General features: G+C 41.2%; 1 protein-coding gene across 8 annotated transcripts in view; it reads left to right on the plus strand.

Moving 5' to 3' along the window:
* The first annotated feature begins 537 nt into the window (after positions 1 to 537).
* The window catches only part of BDP1 (B double prime 1, subunit of RNA polymerase III transcription initiation factor IIIB), a 109,262-nt gene continuing 92,405 nt past the window's right edge, over positions 538 to 17,394 (plus strand). For all 8 annotated transcript variants that reach the window (XR_008525299.2, XM_024247437.3, XM_024247438.3 and 5 more), the window contains exons 1-7: positions 538 to 1,254; positions 3,793 to 4,069; positions 6,567 to 6,676; positions 8,798 to 8,857; positions 10,838 to 10,963; positions 12,104 to 12,237; positions 15,169 to 15,263. Coding sequence is in view for 7 of the 8 variants with exons in the window: in XM_024247437.3 (XP_024103205.3) it covers positions 1,043 to 1,254; positions 3,793 to 4,069; positions 6,567 to 6,676; positions 8,798 to 8,857; positions 10,838 to 10,963; positions 12,104 to 12,237; positions 15,169 to 15,263 (1,014 nt within the window). In the remaining variant the exon portion in view is untranslated. The remainder of the gene's footprint in view (positions 1,255 to 3,792; positions 4,070 to 6,566; positions 6,677 to 8,797; positions 8,858 to 10,837; positions 10,964 to 12,103; positions 12,238 to 15,168; positions 15,264 to 17,394) is intronic.

Consider the following 17,394-nt stretch of genomic DNA (forward strand, 5'->3'; position numbering starts at 1 on the left):
CTGGAGTGTAGTGGTAAGATCTCGGGTGATACATTCATATTAAAAAGTACACAAGGAGGTTGGGCGTGGTGGCTCACGTCTGTAATCCCAGCACTTTGGGAGGCTAAATGGGTGGCTCGCTTGAGCCTAGGAGTTCAAGATCAGCCTAGGCAACATGATGAACCCCGTCTCTACTAAATATACAAAAAAAAAAAAAAAAAAAAAAAAAAAAAAATTAGCCGGGTGTTGTGGCGCGCGCCTGTGGTCCCAGCAACTTGGGAGGCTGTGACGGGAGGATCGCCTGAGCCCGAGAGGTAGAGGCTGCAGTGAGCCAAGATCGCGCTACTGCACACTCCAGCGTAGGCGACAGAGCAAGACCCTGTCTCAAAGGACAAAAACAAAAAAGTACACAAAGGCGTACGGTAAATGGTCTTCCTACCACGACGTGTTTTCCAGAAACACATTCCTCTCCTGGGAGGTAACTATTATCAGTTTCTTCACACCAGCATTTTTAATCTATGTCTACTCAATTTAGAATTTTTAAACCCTTCAGGACCTTCAAAAAACAAAATCGGCCAGCGATTTTAATAGTTCCAGTAAAGGTTTGAGCAGAGAAGTGGACTTTCTTCTTTTCCTCTTTTCAACTACTCCTAAGGACTCCTGGAGAAGAAAGAGCAAATATATCTCTGCATCTCAATTTCTGGTCCGCAGGTAACCCAGTCTCAGTAGCTTGGTAGTTACCATGGCTCCCAGTGCTGTGCGTCTGACGTCATTCTGCGGCGCTGGCTGATGGCGCAATCAGTTTCGGCGTCCTGTGTGGGCGGGGATGCTGGGAGGAGGGTGAAACTTAGCCATCGGTGTGTGGCAGGGTCATGAAAAAGCGGCGGCGGCGGGAGAGAGGAGGAGGCGGCGGCGGGGCAGCGAAACTACGGTAGCTGCCCCCTGAGCTGGTGGTGTGGCTTTGTGGGGAGGGCGTAGTTCCTAATCCCCTTTCTGGGCAGCCGCCGGGGCTCGGGGCTGTGAGCGGCCATCAGGCTGCCTCCCCGGGCCCCCTGCCTCCGCCATGTTCCGCAGGGCACGCCTTAGCGTGAAGCCGAATGTCAGGCCTGGTGTAGGCGCCAGGGGCTCCACAGCTTCCAATCCCCAGCGTGGACGGGAGTCTCCCAGGCCGCCGGAGCCTGCCACGGACTCTGCTTCCAAGCCAGCGGAGCCCACAGATGTGCCCACAGTCGATTTCGGTGGAGCGGAGCCCCAAGAAAAGGCTCCTAGGAGCAGGTAAGAGCTTGCAGAGGGAAGAATTTTCATTTGCCCCGCCTCTCCGGGCCTGTCACCTGGAAGCTGAGCAAATGAATTTTATCATAGGAGTCCGCTCTCGTTTGCAGTAAGCTTTTCAGTTGAGGCTTGATGACACCACTCCAAACTGCAGTTTGGTTGTCTGACCTGCAGGGTGTGGCTTGTGTGGATTTTGTCACGGTCTGTAGATTCTCCGAGAGGAGACCATGTATGTCTTCAAGTGGTGGTGGGGAGAATCGGGGTATGGCAGTCCTGAAGTGAAGAATATCCACACTATTCATTTGAGAATTTAGGTCACTATAGTTTTCATCCTTCTGGAGTGCTTTGCAGGTAAGTGTTTTTGTCTTTCAATTTATAAAATATTTATTTTTTAAAGGAGAAGATAAGTATTGCTTTGGCTTTGCTGATTTATGTCAGTGAGTAAGAGTTCTGGTCACTTAATTGAAGTGTGCCTCTTTAACTATGGTGACCGTGTTTCCCGAATAGAGAAGCATGGCTTTAGCGTCATGTATCATATTTGGATTCAGGACTCTTTTAGTCTGCAGGTAGACTTTTCTCAGGCAGAATTTACTCATCTGCAAAATGGGAATAATATTGCCTACTTGGAGCGTTTTGGTGGAGATTGGAGATAACTCATATAAACTACCTTGCAGGGGATATGGCAGAATAGTTGCCCACAAAAAGTTACTAGTTTTTTAGAAAGGTGATGGAGTAAATTTAAGACATGTTAGGCTAAGATGGCCTCTGTTTCTATATATATGAGGAAATCAGTAAACAGCCTTGTTAAGTGAAGTGAGATAGTACAAATTCTGTTTATGCTGTGATAGGAAGGTGAAAAATTGATTTATTTTTGGAACATCTTCCTCTATTGGCCTGAACTGGTGCTGAGTGTATGGTGTTACGTTGATAGTTCAGTGATGGTTAGTAATTTCCAAGTTTATTACATGAATCTGTTTCAAAATTTCTACACAGAAAGGAGATACCGATACTAGTCGCTGTTAAATTAATAAAGTTCTCAGAGATTTCGTTAATTATGTATGAGTGCGTGATCGTTGATAATTTAATAAATTGCCCAAAGATTGTAGTTTTGAGACATTTATGGTCAAGGATATTTAATTTTTTTTTTTGAGTTGACATTTACGTTTGGGGAATATAATTTGTTTTTTAGTCACTTTTTTTTGCCATTACTGACTCTGGGAAAGTGGTTTTGTTTTTTTTGTTTGTTTGTTTAATTATCATTAGTTTTTTTTTAGATGGAGTCTTGCTCTATTGCCCAGGCTGGAGTGCAATGGTACCGCTCACTGCAATCTCCACCTCCCGGGTTCATGCAATTCTCCTGTCTCAGCCTCCCAAGTATCTGGGACTACAGGCGTGCCCCACCACTCCCAGCTAATTTTTGTATTTTCAGTAGAGGCAGGGTTTCACCATGTTGGCCAGGCTGGACTCGAACTCCTGACCTCAAGTGATCCACCTGCCTCAGCCCAAAGTGCTGGGGTTACAGGTGTGAGCCACCGTGCCCGGCCTCTTTTTGTATATATTTTTTTGTGGGTCTTTGCTAGTTGTAAAAATCTATAGGATATATATTCTGGATATATATTCTGTCATTATGCATTCAGCATAATTGGGTGAAATGCAGATAATGCATGTATCACATTGGCATAACAGCTAAGATATGAATTTAAATTGAAGTCTTCCTGGAAAAGTTATTCTATAAGTTAAGGCATTTTCTAATTTTTTATAAGTAATTGTAAAATAGGAAAAAAGTAGACTGTTTTTAATTATTGACTTATACCACCTCTTTTCTTGACTTAAGTTGCATTTATAGACCATTCCTGAAATACTTATATCTGAGGTATACCATACCTAATATGCAATTTGGGGTGACTGAGTACTTTTTTTGACTGAAGTTTATTCTGATGGTTGTATAAGTAGCTTTGTACCTGACAAAACATAAATGATTTCTGCCTCAAAGAGAATTGGGTTTGGCTACTGTATAACTAAATGTTTTTCTTCAAATACTGCAATACAGATATTTCAGAGGTTTGAAATTTTGCATATTTGATTTGACTGACCTCGGGTTGATAAGTAAAGTAAAATGCCGGTAGTTTAGACCAGTTTAAAATATCAGAGTGAATTAAAAATTTTTTAAATTTTATATATAAATTAATTATAAATTATTACTTTGTTACTTAATAATTCAAATTAGGTTGATTAAGCTTTGTTCTGTAAGTTGGTTATTTGTTTTGAGGGAGCTAAGCTTGTAATTATGTGCTCTAATGTGCCTAGGGACTTTATGTTTGAAAAAGATTAAGAGTCTATTAGAATTTACGTATATTTAAAAGATTTACTAAACAAATTTTTTTGTAACCTGTCATAATTATCATAAATCTCAAGTTACTAATTTTTTTTTTTTTTTAATTACGAGATTGCAGTTTTGGATTTTCACCAGACTAGGTTTTAAAACTAGCATGTGTAACAAAAGATTCATGTGCCCTCTTTTTTCTTTTTTAATTTCAACAGTACTGAAAAGACTGGTAGTGACAATGATGTTGAAGAATCCAGTAGATCTTCCTCTACTGTTTCACAGAGAAGAAAGCGAATATCAAGTACTTCTAGTCTGGTTAAGTCTAGTGTCAGTGTTCCTTCAGAATCTCATCCCTTATCTACAGTTAACCAAGAGGCTCCACAGCCAACTGCCACTCCAACAAAAGAGAAACAGCCATGTTCAGACAGATACAGAATATACAAAGCCCAGAAACTGAGGGAAATGTTAAAAGAAGAATTGAGAAAAGAGAAGGTAAGGGAGGAGAATGAGGATTTTGATGTTGCCTTCTATTTATGTTAGTAAGGAATCATTGGGAAGAAAAGCATTTGTAGCATTTTGATGGGGGAACAAAACCACGTAACATCCCTTAGTCAATAGAACATCCCTTCTTGTTAATGGATTGATTGATACACCGTGGACTTAAATTACATTTTTCACTGATAGTAATTTTTACATTATTTATGTTTTCACTGTTTTTGGTAAAGACCACAAATAAGTTTCATACACATACACATAGATACACATACACAAACATATTTATAAAATAAACCTTCAGTCTGATTTTTCATATAAAGATGTCCAAGTGACAAGTGATATATTTATTTGAATTAAGACAAGTATAGGCCGGGCGTGGTGGCTCATGCCTGTAATCCCAGCACTTTGGGAGGACTAGGCAGGCAGATCATTTGAGGTCAGGAGTTCAAGACCAGCCTGGCCAACATGGCAAAACCCTGTCTCTACTAAAAATACAAAAATTAGCTGGGCCTGGTGGCGGGCATCTGTAATCCTAATTACTGAGGAGGCTGAGGCATGAGAATTGCTTGAACCTGGGAGGTGGAAGTTGCAGTGAGCCGAGATTGTGCCTCTGTACTCCAGCCTGGGTGATAGAGTGAAACTGTCTCCAAAAAAAAGACAAATATAGTTGAGCAGAATGAATTGGTAATGTTTTCTAAATTGACTATGGAAAATTACAAGTGGGAAAAATTTGTGGTATGCATATATTAGAGTCCATGTTCTTTTTAATCTTGAGGATTGATTTCTTTTCTAGAAGGGCAGGTAACAGCAGTAGAGCATGCTGGCCCTGGAGTTAAATACTTAAGGATTGAATCTCAGCTTCATTTCTTTACTAGCTATGTGACCTTGGGTAATTCTAAAATGTTTTGAGTGCCAAAGTGATGCTCCAGGGAAATGCTCATTGGAGCATATTGGATTTCAGATTTTTCAGGTTAGAGATGCTCAGCCAGCATGTATTCTGCAAATATTCAAAAATGTGAAAAAATCCAAAATGTGAATCATTTCTGGTCTCAAGTATTTCAGATAAGAGATGCTCAACCTCTGTCTATCTCATTGGGGGGTTGTGAAGATTAAATGAGTCAATACATGTAAAACACACTTAAACTGCTGTCTTGGGCCTTGTGCAGTGGCTCACGCCTGTAATCCCAGCACTTTGGGAGGCCGAGGTGGGCGGATCACCTGAGGTCAGGAGTTCGAGACCAGCCTGGCCAACATGGTGAAACCCCATCTCTACTAAAAATACAAACATTATCTGGTCGTGGTGGTGCACGCCTGTAATCCCAGCTACTCAGGAGGCTGAGACAGGAGAATCGCTTGATCCCGGGAGGCAGAGGTTGCGGTGAGCCAAGATTGTGCCATTGCACTCCAGCATGAGTGACAGAGTGAGACTCCATCTCAAAAAAAACCAACCAAACAAAAAAACTAGTGTCTTGAAAATAGTAAGTGTCCAACCAGTGTCAGCTTCTGTTATGAATTATAAAATGCCTCTTTAGTTTTTTTTAAATTAAGGGAAGGCATTTTGCTTGGTGCTTTATATCTGTTGTCTTATGTAATTATATCAACTATGTGAAGTAGATATCACTGTTTTACACAGGAGAAAACAAGCTTTCAATTTATGTCTTCTAAAATGTAAGCCTCACAACAATTGCTTGAACCTGGAAGGCGGAGGTTGCAGTGAGCTGAAATTGTGCTACTGCATTCCAGCCTGGGCGACAGAGCAAAGCCTCTAAAAATGTTTTATGGGTTGGGAGTTGGGGGTGGGGGGATTAAAAAAAAGTTCTGTATTTTACAGAAACCGAGATAGGGTCTCATTTATGTTGCCCAGGCTGGTAACTCCTGAGCTCAAGCAATCCTCCTGCCTCGGCCTCCCAAAGTGCTGGGATTATAGGCATAAGCCACTGTGCCTGGCCACGTTGAGCTTTTATCTAGTCGTAGTCACTTTAATTGTTAAAATCTAAATACTACCTGGGTGTGTGGTTCACTCCTGTAATTCCAGTGCTTTAGGAGTCTGAGGCAGGAGGATCACTTGAGCCCAGGAATTTGAGAGCAGCCTTGGCAACGTAGGGAGACTCCATCTCTACCAAAAAAAAACCCCCACAAAATTAGCCAGGTGTTAGGCAAGCATCTATAGTCCCAGTTACTTGGGAGGCTGAGGTGGGAGGACTGCCTGAGCTCAGCAGTTCAAGGCTGCAGTGAGCTATGATTGCGCCACTGCACTTTAGCCTGGATGACAGAGCAAGACCCCATCTCAAAAGTAGATAAATAAAAACTAAAAACTATTAAGGGTAATGTGCTACAACTTTTTAATATCCCATCTACAAAATTACATAATTGGGGTGAGACTAATATTAAAGCACTTATAGTGAATGCAACAGTGGACTGTATATTTGCATATAGTACATCTGAAATTCTTTAATATTTATAAAAGTGGGTCTGTGTGTGTTTATGTATACAGAAACAATGGAAAAACAAATATGCTATAAATGAAAGTCAGAGGCCACCAGATCGTTCAAAAATGACTATGAGAGACTTCATATATTATCTACCAGATAACAATCCAATGACGTAAGTAAAATTTATTTCTGCTTTACTATCTCTTTTTTTTTTTTTTTTTTGAGGTGGAGTCTCGCTCTGTTGCCCAGGCTGGAGTGCAGTGGTGCAATCTTGGCTCACTGCGACCTCTGCCTCCCAGGTTCAAGCGATTCTCCTGCCTCAGATTCCTGAGTAGCTGGAATTACAGATGCTCGCCACCACACCCGGCTAATTTTTGTATTTTTAGTAGAGACTGGGTTTCGCCATGTTGGCTTACCTGGTTTTAAACTCCTTACTTCAGGTGATCCACCCGCTTCGGCCTCCCAAAGTGCTGAGATTACAGGCGTAAGCCACCGCGCCTGCCCTTCTGTTTTACTTTATTTGGGTATGTAGTTATATAAATATCACTTTTATAGTAAATTTTTTTGTTTTCCAAAAGCATGTTGACAAAATTTGGAACACATATGTCCTTTTAAATAGAATTTCATAACAAAAAGTAGCAGTATTTCAAGTAACTGCTTTCTGGGGATGGTAGATTATGCCCTTTATTTCTGAGATTAAAAATAAATTTCCTGGCTGGGCGCAGTGGCTCATGCCTGTAATCCCAGCACTTTAGGAGACCAAGGCATGTGGGCCGCTTGAGTCCAGGAGTTTGAGACCAGCCCCGGCAACATGGTGAAACCCTATCTCTACAAAAAGTACAACAATTAACCAGGCATGGTGGCATGTGCCTGTAGTTCCAGCTATTTGGGAGGCTGAGGCAGGAGGACTGCTTGAGCCCTGGCATTTGAGGCTGCAGTGAACCATGTTCATGCCACTGCATTCTGGGTGCAGTCGGTGACAGTGCGAGATCCTGTCTCAAAAAAAATATTTTTTTTTCTTTGTTATATTAATTACCAAGGCATAGTAAAACCAACTAAGCCACTTTTCTGTAATCAAGATTGCAATTTTGGCCGGGCGAGGTGGCTCACCCCTGTAATCACAGCCTTTTGGGAGGCCAAGGCCAGAGAATCGCTTGAGCCCAGGAGTTTGAGACCAGCCTGGGCAATGTAGTGAGACCCCACCTCTACAAAAAATACAAAAATTAGCTGGGCATTGTGGCGCACAGGAGGCTGAGGTGGGAGGATCACTTGAGCCTGGGAGTTCAAGGCAGCAGTGAGCCAAGATTGCACCACTGCACTCCAGCCTGGGAGACAGCGAGACTCTGTCTCATTTAAAAAAAAATGTTTGAAAGGATTGCAATTTCTATTTTTAACATACTGCAAACTGATCTAAACGAGTGATCCAAGTTTTATGCCCTGCCTTCTAATAAAGACAGTAGTAGTGTGTTTAATAAATCCTCCAAGAACAAAGCTTTATTAAAGTTAGCCTGGGGTTTCTGAGGCAGGTTTATAATAAATCTCATTGTTGTATTGTTGATGGTTTAGCAGGTAGAGGTAGGAGTTGGGACAGTTCCTCAGCATAGCCCTTTTTCAGATTCACCAGGTCTTTGGCCCTGTTGAAGAAAGTGCCAGAAACCTAGGTTTTGAGTTGTTTAATATCTAGGAATTGGAGACATGTCACCTAAGCTGCTTCATGCCTTGGGATTGGGAGCCTCCTTTCACTGAGAAGTTAGAGGATAAGAACATTCTCTGTTGGGCGTGGTGGCTCATGCCTGTAATCTCAGTGTTTTGGGAAGCTAAAGTGGGAGGATCGCATGATCCCAGGAGTTTGAGACCAGCCTGGGCGATATGGTAAGACCTCGTCTCTACAAAAAATTAAAAGACAAAAATTAGCCTGGTGTGGTGGCGTGCACCTGTAGTCCCAGCTACTTGGGAGGCTGAGGTGGGAGGATTGCTTGAGCTCGAGAAGTAGAGGTTACGTGGAGCTGAGATCACACCACTGCACTTCAGCCTGACACAGCAAGACCCTGTTGTTGTATTAAAAAAAAAAAAAAAAAAATAGTATTCTCTACTTAGGACCTAACAAATTATTTGTATGTGATGACAAGCTTTTGACTGAAAAATTGATTGTTGGATTGCACTGTCATTAACAAAATGCTGTGATATATCATTAAAAATTAGAAGTTAGAATAATTTTCTTCTTGCCTACAGATAGAATTGGGAAGATATAAATTAATAATTTATTAAAGATATTGTTATTTATGTTCAATAGTTCTTCACTGGAACAAGAAAAGAAAACTGAAAAGCCATCGACTCCAGTCCAGATAAGAGAGTAAGTATTTTATTTTATTTTTGAATATATTCTATTCCTACATTTTTAAAAAAATGAGATCAAATGGTGCTTCCTGTTATAGTTGAATTACATTTGATTGGGGTCGGGCACAGTGGCTCACTCCTATAATCTCAGCACTTTGCGAAGCCAAGATAGGAGGATTGCTGGAAGCCAGGAGTTGAGACCAGTCTGGGCATCATAGTGACATTTTGTCTCTACAAAAAATGTAAAAATAAGCTGTGCATGGTGGTATGTACACGTAGTCCTAGTTATTCAGGAGGCTGAGGTGGGAGGATCGCTCGAGCCCACACGTTCAAGGCTGTAGTGAACTATGATCACGCCACTGCATTCCAGCCTGGGTGACAGAGCAAGACTGTCTCTTAAAAAAAAATCACATTTGGTTGGGCTATTGTTTTTGAATTTTAAAATTTTAATTTAATTTTTGAGACAGGGTGTTGCTGTGTCACCCAGGCTGGAGTGCAGTGGTGTGAACACAGCTCACTGCAGCCTTGACCTTCTGGGCTCAAGTGATCCTCCTGCCTCAGCCTCCTGAGTAGCTGGGAGTACAGATGTGCGCCACCACGGTTGGCTAAATTTTTTAGTTTTTTTTTTTTTTTTTGAGATGGAGTCTTGCTCTGTCACCAGGCTGGAGTGCAGTGGTGTGATGTCGGCTCACTGCAGCCTCTGCCTCCCGAGTTCAAGCGATTCTGCTGCCTCAGCTTCCCGAGCAGCTGGGACTACAGGTGCGCGCCACCATGCCCAGCTAATTTTTGTATTTTTAGTAGAGACGGGGTTTTACCGTGTTGGTCAGGATGGTCTCCATCTCTTGACCTCGTGATCCGCCCGCCTCGGCCTCCCAAAGTGCTGGGATTACAGGTGTAAGCCACCATGCCCAGCCTAAAGTTTTTAGTTTTTGAAGAGTTTTTTTTCATAGAGATAAGGTTTCACTATGTCGCCCAGGCTAGTGGTCTTGAACTTCTAAGCTCAAGTAATCCTGTCGCCTCAGCCTCCAAAAGTACTAGGATTACAGACATGAGCTGCTGCATTCGGCCGTTTTCCTTAAGGCTCAAATGAGTATGAGAATAGTAACCCTGAAGGATTGTATTGAAAAGTTAATCAAATAATCTAGAAACTAATGCTATATAACTTTAAGCATTATTATTATTATTATTATTATTATTATTTTCTTACAGATAGGGTCTTGCACTGTCGCCTAGGCTGGGGTGCAGTGGTGTGATTAAACTCTTGGCCTCAAGAGATACTCCTGCCTCAGTCTCCTGAGTAGCTGGACTATAGGCACGCATCACCATGCTGGGCTAATTTTTAAATATTTTTTGTAGTGAGGGTCTTGCTATGTTGCCCAGGCTGATCTCAACTCCTGGCCTCGAGTGATTTTCCTGCCTTGGCCTCCAAAAGTGCCAGGATTACAGGCCTGAATCACCATGTCCTGTCTGTTTCTCTTTATTTTAAAAGAGAGTAAAGACTGTTTGGGCCAGGCGCGGTGGCTCACGCCTGTAATCCTGGCACTTTGGGAGGCTGAGGCGGGTGGATCACCAGGTCAGGAGTTTGAGACCAGCCTGGCCAACATTGTGAAACCCCATCTCTACTAAAAATACAAAAATTAGCTGGGTGTGGAGGTGCACGCCTGTAATCCCAGCTACTCGGGAGGCTGAGGCAGTAGAATGGTGTGAACCCAGGAGGCAGAGGTTGCAGTGAGTCGAGATCATGCCACTGCATTCCAGCCTGGGTGACAGGGCGAAACTCCATCTCAAAAAAAAAATAAGAATTCTTACTAAATGTCTTGAGATAAAACTTGAGAAAATCCTCTAATTGTGTCCTTAATAACACATACTGTTTTCATTTGGATTATAGGGAAAGTTGGAAATAGCTAGAAGGTTGAGTTTGTAATCATTTATTTTAAGTTTTATACTATTCAGGCACACTTTTCATGCCTTTGTGAATTATCTTTATATCTGGTAGGCAAGAAGGTAAGAGTACTCCTAATGCTGAAGATAATGAAATGGAAGAAGAGACAGATGATGGGCCATTACTGGTTCCTCGAGTAAAAGTGGCAGAAGATGGTTCCATTATTTTGGATGAAGAAAGGTATTTAGAAAAGAGAGAAAGTGAGATTGTGGTTACATGAGAACAAACATGCTTTGTCTAGTGAAAGAGGTCCTCTTTCTATATCGGCCTTTGTCACTTAGACCTTGACGTTCTTATTTGCATAATGAATATTGTAAATAGAAAAGTGGGTTAGATTAATTTATAAATTTTAGTAATTTTTATAACTATTTTATGTGAGAAGATGCCCTATCATCTATTAACCTAACACCATTGTTTTATCATCTTTACTGGTCATTGAGTCAGGCTGTTGAATTAATCATATGCTGTCTTCCACTGAGGATAAATTTCTAAGATTGACACAGTCTTGAAGTCAATATTCAAGTTCTCATATTATTAAGAGCATATCCTGGTGTGTGGTGATAACTAATGGATATACAGTGAAATGTAGGTTTAACATATTTTATGATTTTTATTATGGTGAGGTATAATTCATCTTCTGGTTTAATTTCTCAGTTATGACATTAAATTTCTCACATTGGGCATTGTGGAATTTAGTTGTCTTAAGGGTTTTTTTTTTTAAAAGATGATAAATTAGTAAGTAAATAAGTAGAGCAATGGAAGGTCTTTGAAAGTTTAGCCAGTGAAAAATAATTTTATAGCATTCACATTCTATAATTAAACATAAATGTAATACTGCTAATAATAGTTGTTTCTGTGTGCTATTTTCCATTAGTTTGTGATTGTGATGATGATTTTACTGGTCATTAAATAGTTAGAGCATATTTAACTGCTTTGTCTGCAGGAATGTAAAATATAAAGTGCTTATGTTTTTCAAAATTTCCATTGAGTCCGGCACAGTAATACATATTGAATATCAAAGTCATGTGGAAGTCAATGATACAAATACCTTTTTATAATAAGTAGCCCAAAGATATTTTGTAAATATTATATTGCTGTTATGGATTTTGAAAATGAGTTGACATTTCTTTCTACCCTCTTGGAATCACATTTTAGGTAAAACTTAGCAGATGCTTGGAAAATACCCATATTTCACATAAGTATTATTATGCTTTTGGTATGATTGCCATGCTAAACCTCAAAATATAACTATTTACATCTCATTTACTATTTGTTTCCTTGTTTTTAGTATAGATCTATTTAAAAATGTGTTTATTTCAGTTTAACTGTAGAAGTTTTAAGAACAAAAGGCCCTTGTGTTGTTGAAGAAAATGACCCCATATTTGAGCGCGGTTCTACAACTACATACTCCAGCTTTAGGAAAAACTATTACTCTAAACCATGGTCAAATAAAGGTAACTAATTTTCATTTAAAAATGTGTAAGTTCTTTATTTGAAATGAAGTGACTGTTTCTGAATTAAATCAGTTCTCCCCTAAGTACATACAATGCAAACTACCATTTTATTCCAGCTAATTTTATTGACACCTCTATCTTATGCCCTACATGGAATGGTATCTCTGACTTTGTCTTACAGATCTTCAAAAAAATTTTATTTTTTATAGCAACTGGGTCTCAGCCAGGTGCAGTGGCTTACACCTGTAATCCTTGCACTTTGGGAGGTTGAGGCAGGAGGATCACCTGAGGCCAGGAGTTTGAGACCAACTTGGGCAACAAAGCAAGACCTCATCTCTACAAAAAAATTAAGAAAAAAAATTAGAAAGTAGAGATAGGGTCTTGATTGATTGCCGAGGCTGGAGTGCAGTGAAACTATCATAGCTTACCGCAGCCTTGAACTCTTGGGCTCATGTGATCTTCCTGCCCCAGCCTCCCAGAGTAGCTGCCACTACAGGCGTGTGCCACCACACCCAGCTAATTTTTTGTAATTTTTTTTTTTTTTTGAGATGGAGTTTCCCTCTTGTTGCCCAGGCTGGAGTACAATGGCATGATCTCGGCTCACTGCAACCTCTGCCTCCTGGGTTCAAGTGATTCTCCTGCCTCAGCTTCCCAAGTAGCTGGGATTACAGGCACCTGCCACCACCACCAGCTACTTTTTGTATTTTCAGTAGAGACGGGGTTTTATCATGTTGGCCAGGCTGGTCTCAAACTCCTGACCTCAGGTGATCTGCTTACCTTGGCCTCCCAAAGTGCTGGGATTACAGGCATGAGCCACCGTACCTGGCCTGTGTTTTGGATTTTTTGAAGAAATAAGGTCTCAATGTGTTGCCCAGGCTGGTCTCCAATGCTTGGGGTCAAGCGATCCTTCGCCTCCCAAAGTGTTGAGATTATAGGCGTGAGTCGTTGTGCCCAGCCCAGAAATATTTTTCTGTTCTTTTTTTTTTTTTTTTTTTTAAGTTTCTTTTAGTCACTGTTCTGCTGAAAGAAATATTTTTTAAGAATTACCTTTATAGTCGTTTTGGCTGGAATGTTCCTCTCTGTCAAATCTGTGTACAGCAAATACCATTTAAATAAAAATTAACAATACAATATCTTTTTTTTTTTTTTTTTTGAGATGGAGTTTCGCTCTTGTTGCCCAGGCTGGAGTGCGGTGGCGTGATCTCGGCTCACTGCAACCTCTGCCTCCTGGGTTCAAGCGATTCTCCTGCCTCAGCCTCCTGAGCAGCTGGGATTACAGGCGCCTGCCACCATGCCCAGCTAATTTTTGTGTTTTTGGTAGAGATGGGGTTTCACCATGTTGGCCAGGCTGGTCTCGAATCCTGACCTCAGGTGATCCGCCTGCCTCAGCCTCCCAAAGTGCTGGGATTACAGGTGTGAGCCACTGTGCCCAGCCAACAATACAATATTTCTAATGCGAATAATGTTCTACCTCAGATAATATCGTATAATAAAGTTTCTATAGATAAATATTATGCTGTTAAAAATCTGTTGCATGTTGGTGCTTATTGTTTTTATTTTAAAAACAGTAGTTTTGAGGAAAAATTCAAACAGCAGGATATAGAGTAAAAAGATTCTATACTTCCCTTCTTTCACTTCCCTGTTCCTATTCTCCTGAGGTGTAACTTCTGTTAATGGTTTCTTTTTTTGAGACTGAGTCTCACTCTGTCACCCAGGCTGGAGTGCAGTGGTGCGATCTTGGCTCACTGCAACCGCCACCTCCTAGGTTCAAGTGATTCTCCTTCCTCAGCCTCCCAAGTAGCTGGGATTACAGGCATATGTCACCATGCCCAGCTAATTTTTGTGTTTTTAGTAGAGACGGGGTTTCACCATGTTGGCCAGGATGGTCTGGAACTCCTGACCTCAAGTGATCTGCCCGCCTCGGCCTCCCAAAGTGCCGGTATTTACAAGCGTGAGCCACCGTGCCTGGCCTCTTGTGTATTTTTCTAGCTACTTTCTTTATATACTACTTAGCACATCTTAGTTGCTTATGTAGTGTAACCCTATCCTGAGTATGACTCATAGTTTTTTTCAGAGCATTTTGAATAAGATCAGCTAGGCAGAATGAATGTCTTAAAAAAAAAATTCCAGCTGCTTTTGTATGATTTCTTTTTCTTTCTTTCTTTTTTTTTTTGAGGTGGAATCTTGCTCTTTCGCCCAGGCTGGAGTGCAGTGGCGCCATCTCAGCTCACTGTAACCTCCGCCTCCCGGGTTCAAGCTATTCTTCTGCCTCAGCCTCCCCAGTAGCTGGGATTACAGGTGCACGCCACCACGCCCAGCTCATTTTTTTTTTTTTTTTTAGCAGAGACTGGGTTTCACCATGTTGGCCTGGCTGGTCTCAAACTCTTTTTTTTTTTTTGAGATGGAGTTTCACTTTTGTTGCCCAGGTTGGAGTGCAATGGCGCGATGTTGGCTCACTGCAACCTCCGCTTCCCGAGTTCAAGCGATTCTCCTGCCTCAGCCTCCCACATAGCTGGGATTACAGGCATGTGCCACCATGCCCAGCTAATTTTGTATTTTTAATAGAGACGGGGTTTCTCCATGTTGGTCAGGGTGGTCTCAAACTCCTGACCTCAGGTGACCCACCCGCCTCAGCCTCCCAAAGTGCTGGGATTACAGGCGTGAACCACCGCGACTGGCCCTGGTCTCTAACTCTTGTCCTCAAATGATCTGCCTGCCTTGGCCTCCCAAAGTTCTGGGATTACAGGTGTGAGCCACCATGCCCAGCCTACGATTTCTTATACTGAAAAGTTTTTATTTATAATGTGTTTTTAGGTATTCCATGGGGATCTTTCTAGTAAAATTAAGTACTGTCAACTTCTGTAAGATTTCTTTTCTCTGAAATATTGACAGAATTAATTTTCAATCATTCTGAATCTTTTATTTTCACAGAAACAGATATGTTTTTTTTAGCCATCAGCATGGTAGGAACTGACTTTTCTATGATCGGACAACTTTTTCCTCACAGAGCAAGGATAGAAATTAAGGTAAAGTAAACCCATCACATTTGTTGATTGGAAAGAGACCAAACATTACAAATGTTAGTAGTATTATTCACTTACCTTTGGTTTAAATCTCAGTTCATCTTTTTTTTTTTTTTTTTTTTTCATTGAGACAGAGTTTCACTTTGTTGCACAGGCTGGAGTGCAGTGACACGGTCTTGGCTCACTGCAACCTCTGCCTCCGGGTTCAAGCAATTCTCATGCCTTAGCGTGTCACGTAGCTGGTATTACAGGCACCTGCCACCACGCCCGGCTGATTTTTTTTCTGTTTTAGTAGAGACGGGGTTTTACCATGTTGCCCAGGCTGCTGTCGAACTCTTGAGCTCAGGTTAATCCCCCCATCTTGGCCTCCGAAAGTGCTAGAATTACAGGTGAGAGCCACTGTGCCCAGCCATTTTTTTTTAAACTGTTATGATGTTTTTGTTACATTTATCCCTCTTTATTGAAAAGTAATATTTATCAGTTCTGATACGGGTACAATCTTCTTTATGTTAGTTTCATATTTTCTTATATCTTCTTCATTTCTAAAATGAATTTGAGGCAGTACCAATAAAAACGCACTGCAACTAAGATATAAGAAGAGTTACGTAATGAAAAGACAAGATAAATGTACCAGAGTACTTTGGTTAAGGGTAGCTTTTTTTTTTTTTATTGAGATGGAGTCTCGCCCTGTTGCCCAGGCTGGAGTGCAGTGGTGCGATATCGGCTCACTGCAACCTCTGCCTCCTAAATTCAAGTGATTCTCCTGCCTCAGCCTCCCTAGTAGCTAGGATTACAGGCGCACACCACCACGCCCAGCTAATTTTTTATTTTTCATAGAGAGGGCGTTTTACCATGTTCGTCAGCCTGGTCTTGAACTCTTGACCTCTGGTGATTCACCCGCCTCGGCCTCCCACCAAATGCTGGAATTACAGGCGTGAGCCATCATGCCCGGCTGAGGGTAGCTTTTTGAACACAAAATGTGTTTCAAAATTTCCTAGGAAAGCTTAAAGATAAGAAATCTGAGTTTATACAGTTCTCATTTTCTGATCCGTTGCTTTCCTAGGCCCCCTTAACTCTGGGACAACCAGTGGCACTAATAACAACAGTGATGTCAGTTACAGCTATTATATGCCCAAGAGGATGAGCTTTCTCTGTTTTTTAGTTTCTTTGCTTGAGAAACTTTATACAAGTTTTCTGAGTTTAAGTTCATTTGAGTGTCATCACACCATGTTGCCATAATGCATTCTCAATTGATAGTGAGATCTTTACTCAACCATGGGCTTTTTCCTTCATTTCTCATCCCTATCATGTTCATTACATTAATAAAAGGAACCATTAGGAAGGTATGTTTTTTCTCCTAGAACTAAATTAGGCATGGATTGTCTGGGGACATTACATAAGGGGCATTGTACAGTGTAATGAAATAGTCTTGTATTTCTGCAAGAGATGAGGAAATTTATATTCTTCATGTTCATTTTCTAATGTTGATATTTGATAAAAGAACAAAATGTTAAAATTCTTTGAAGGCTAGAAATTGATTGTCTAGAATTGGAGTGCTCTGCTGATCTGCGTAATTAATTATAAATTTGTCACTGGGCTATTTGTCTCAAAAATCATGTAGATTCTTTTCCTGAAAGGTTGCTATGGCTCTAGCAGGTCATTGGGTAAAGTGTAGAAAAGTGAGAGTAGGCCGGGCATGGTGGCTCACGCCTGTAATCCCAGCACTTTGGGAGGCCAAGGCAGGTGGATCACCTGAGGTCAGGAGTTCAAGACCAGCCAGGCCAACATGGTGAAACCCTGTCTCTACTAAAAATACAAAAATTAGCCGGGTGTGGTGGCGCATGCCTGTAATCCCAGTTACTCGGGAGGCTGAGGAAGGAGAATTGCCTGAACTCGGGAGGTGGAGGTTGCAGTGAGCTGAGATTGCACCACTGCACTCCAGTCTGTGCAATGGGAGTGAGACTCCATCTCAAAAATGAGAATAGACTGTATTTAAAGCTACTGAATTACATTACCTTGATTTTCAAATATTGGACTAATGTTGTATTCCTGTATAAGCTCCATTTGGTCATAGTGTATTCTTTTTCTGTGTTGCTCTATTTTGCTACATTTTCTTGAGGATTTTTTTGCTACT

The sequence above is a fragment of the Pongo abelii genome, chromosome 4 (genome assembly GCF_028885655.2).
Source record: "Pongo abelii isolate AG06213 chromosome 4, NHGRI_mPonAbe1-v2.0_pri, whole genome shotgun sequence".
NCBI lineage: Eukaryota > Metazoa > Chordata > Mammalia > Primates > Hominidae > Pongo > Pongo abelii.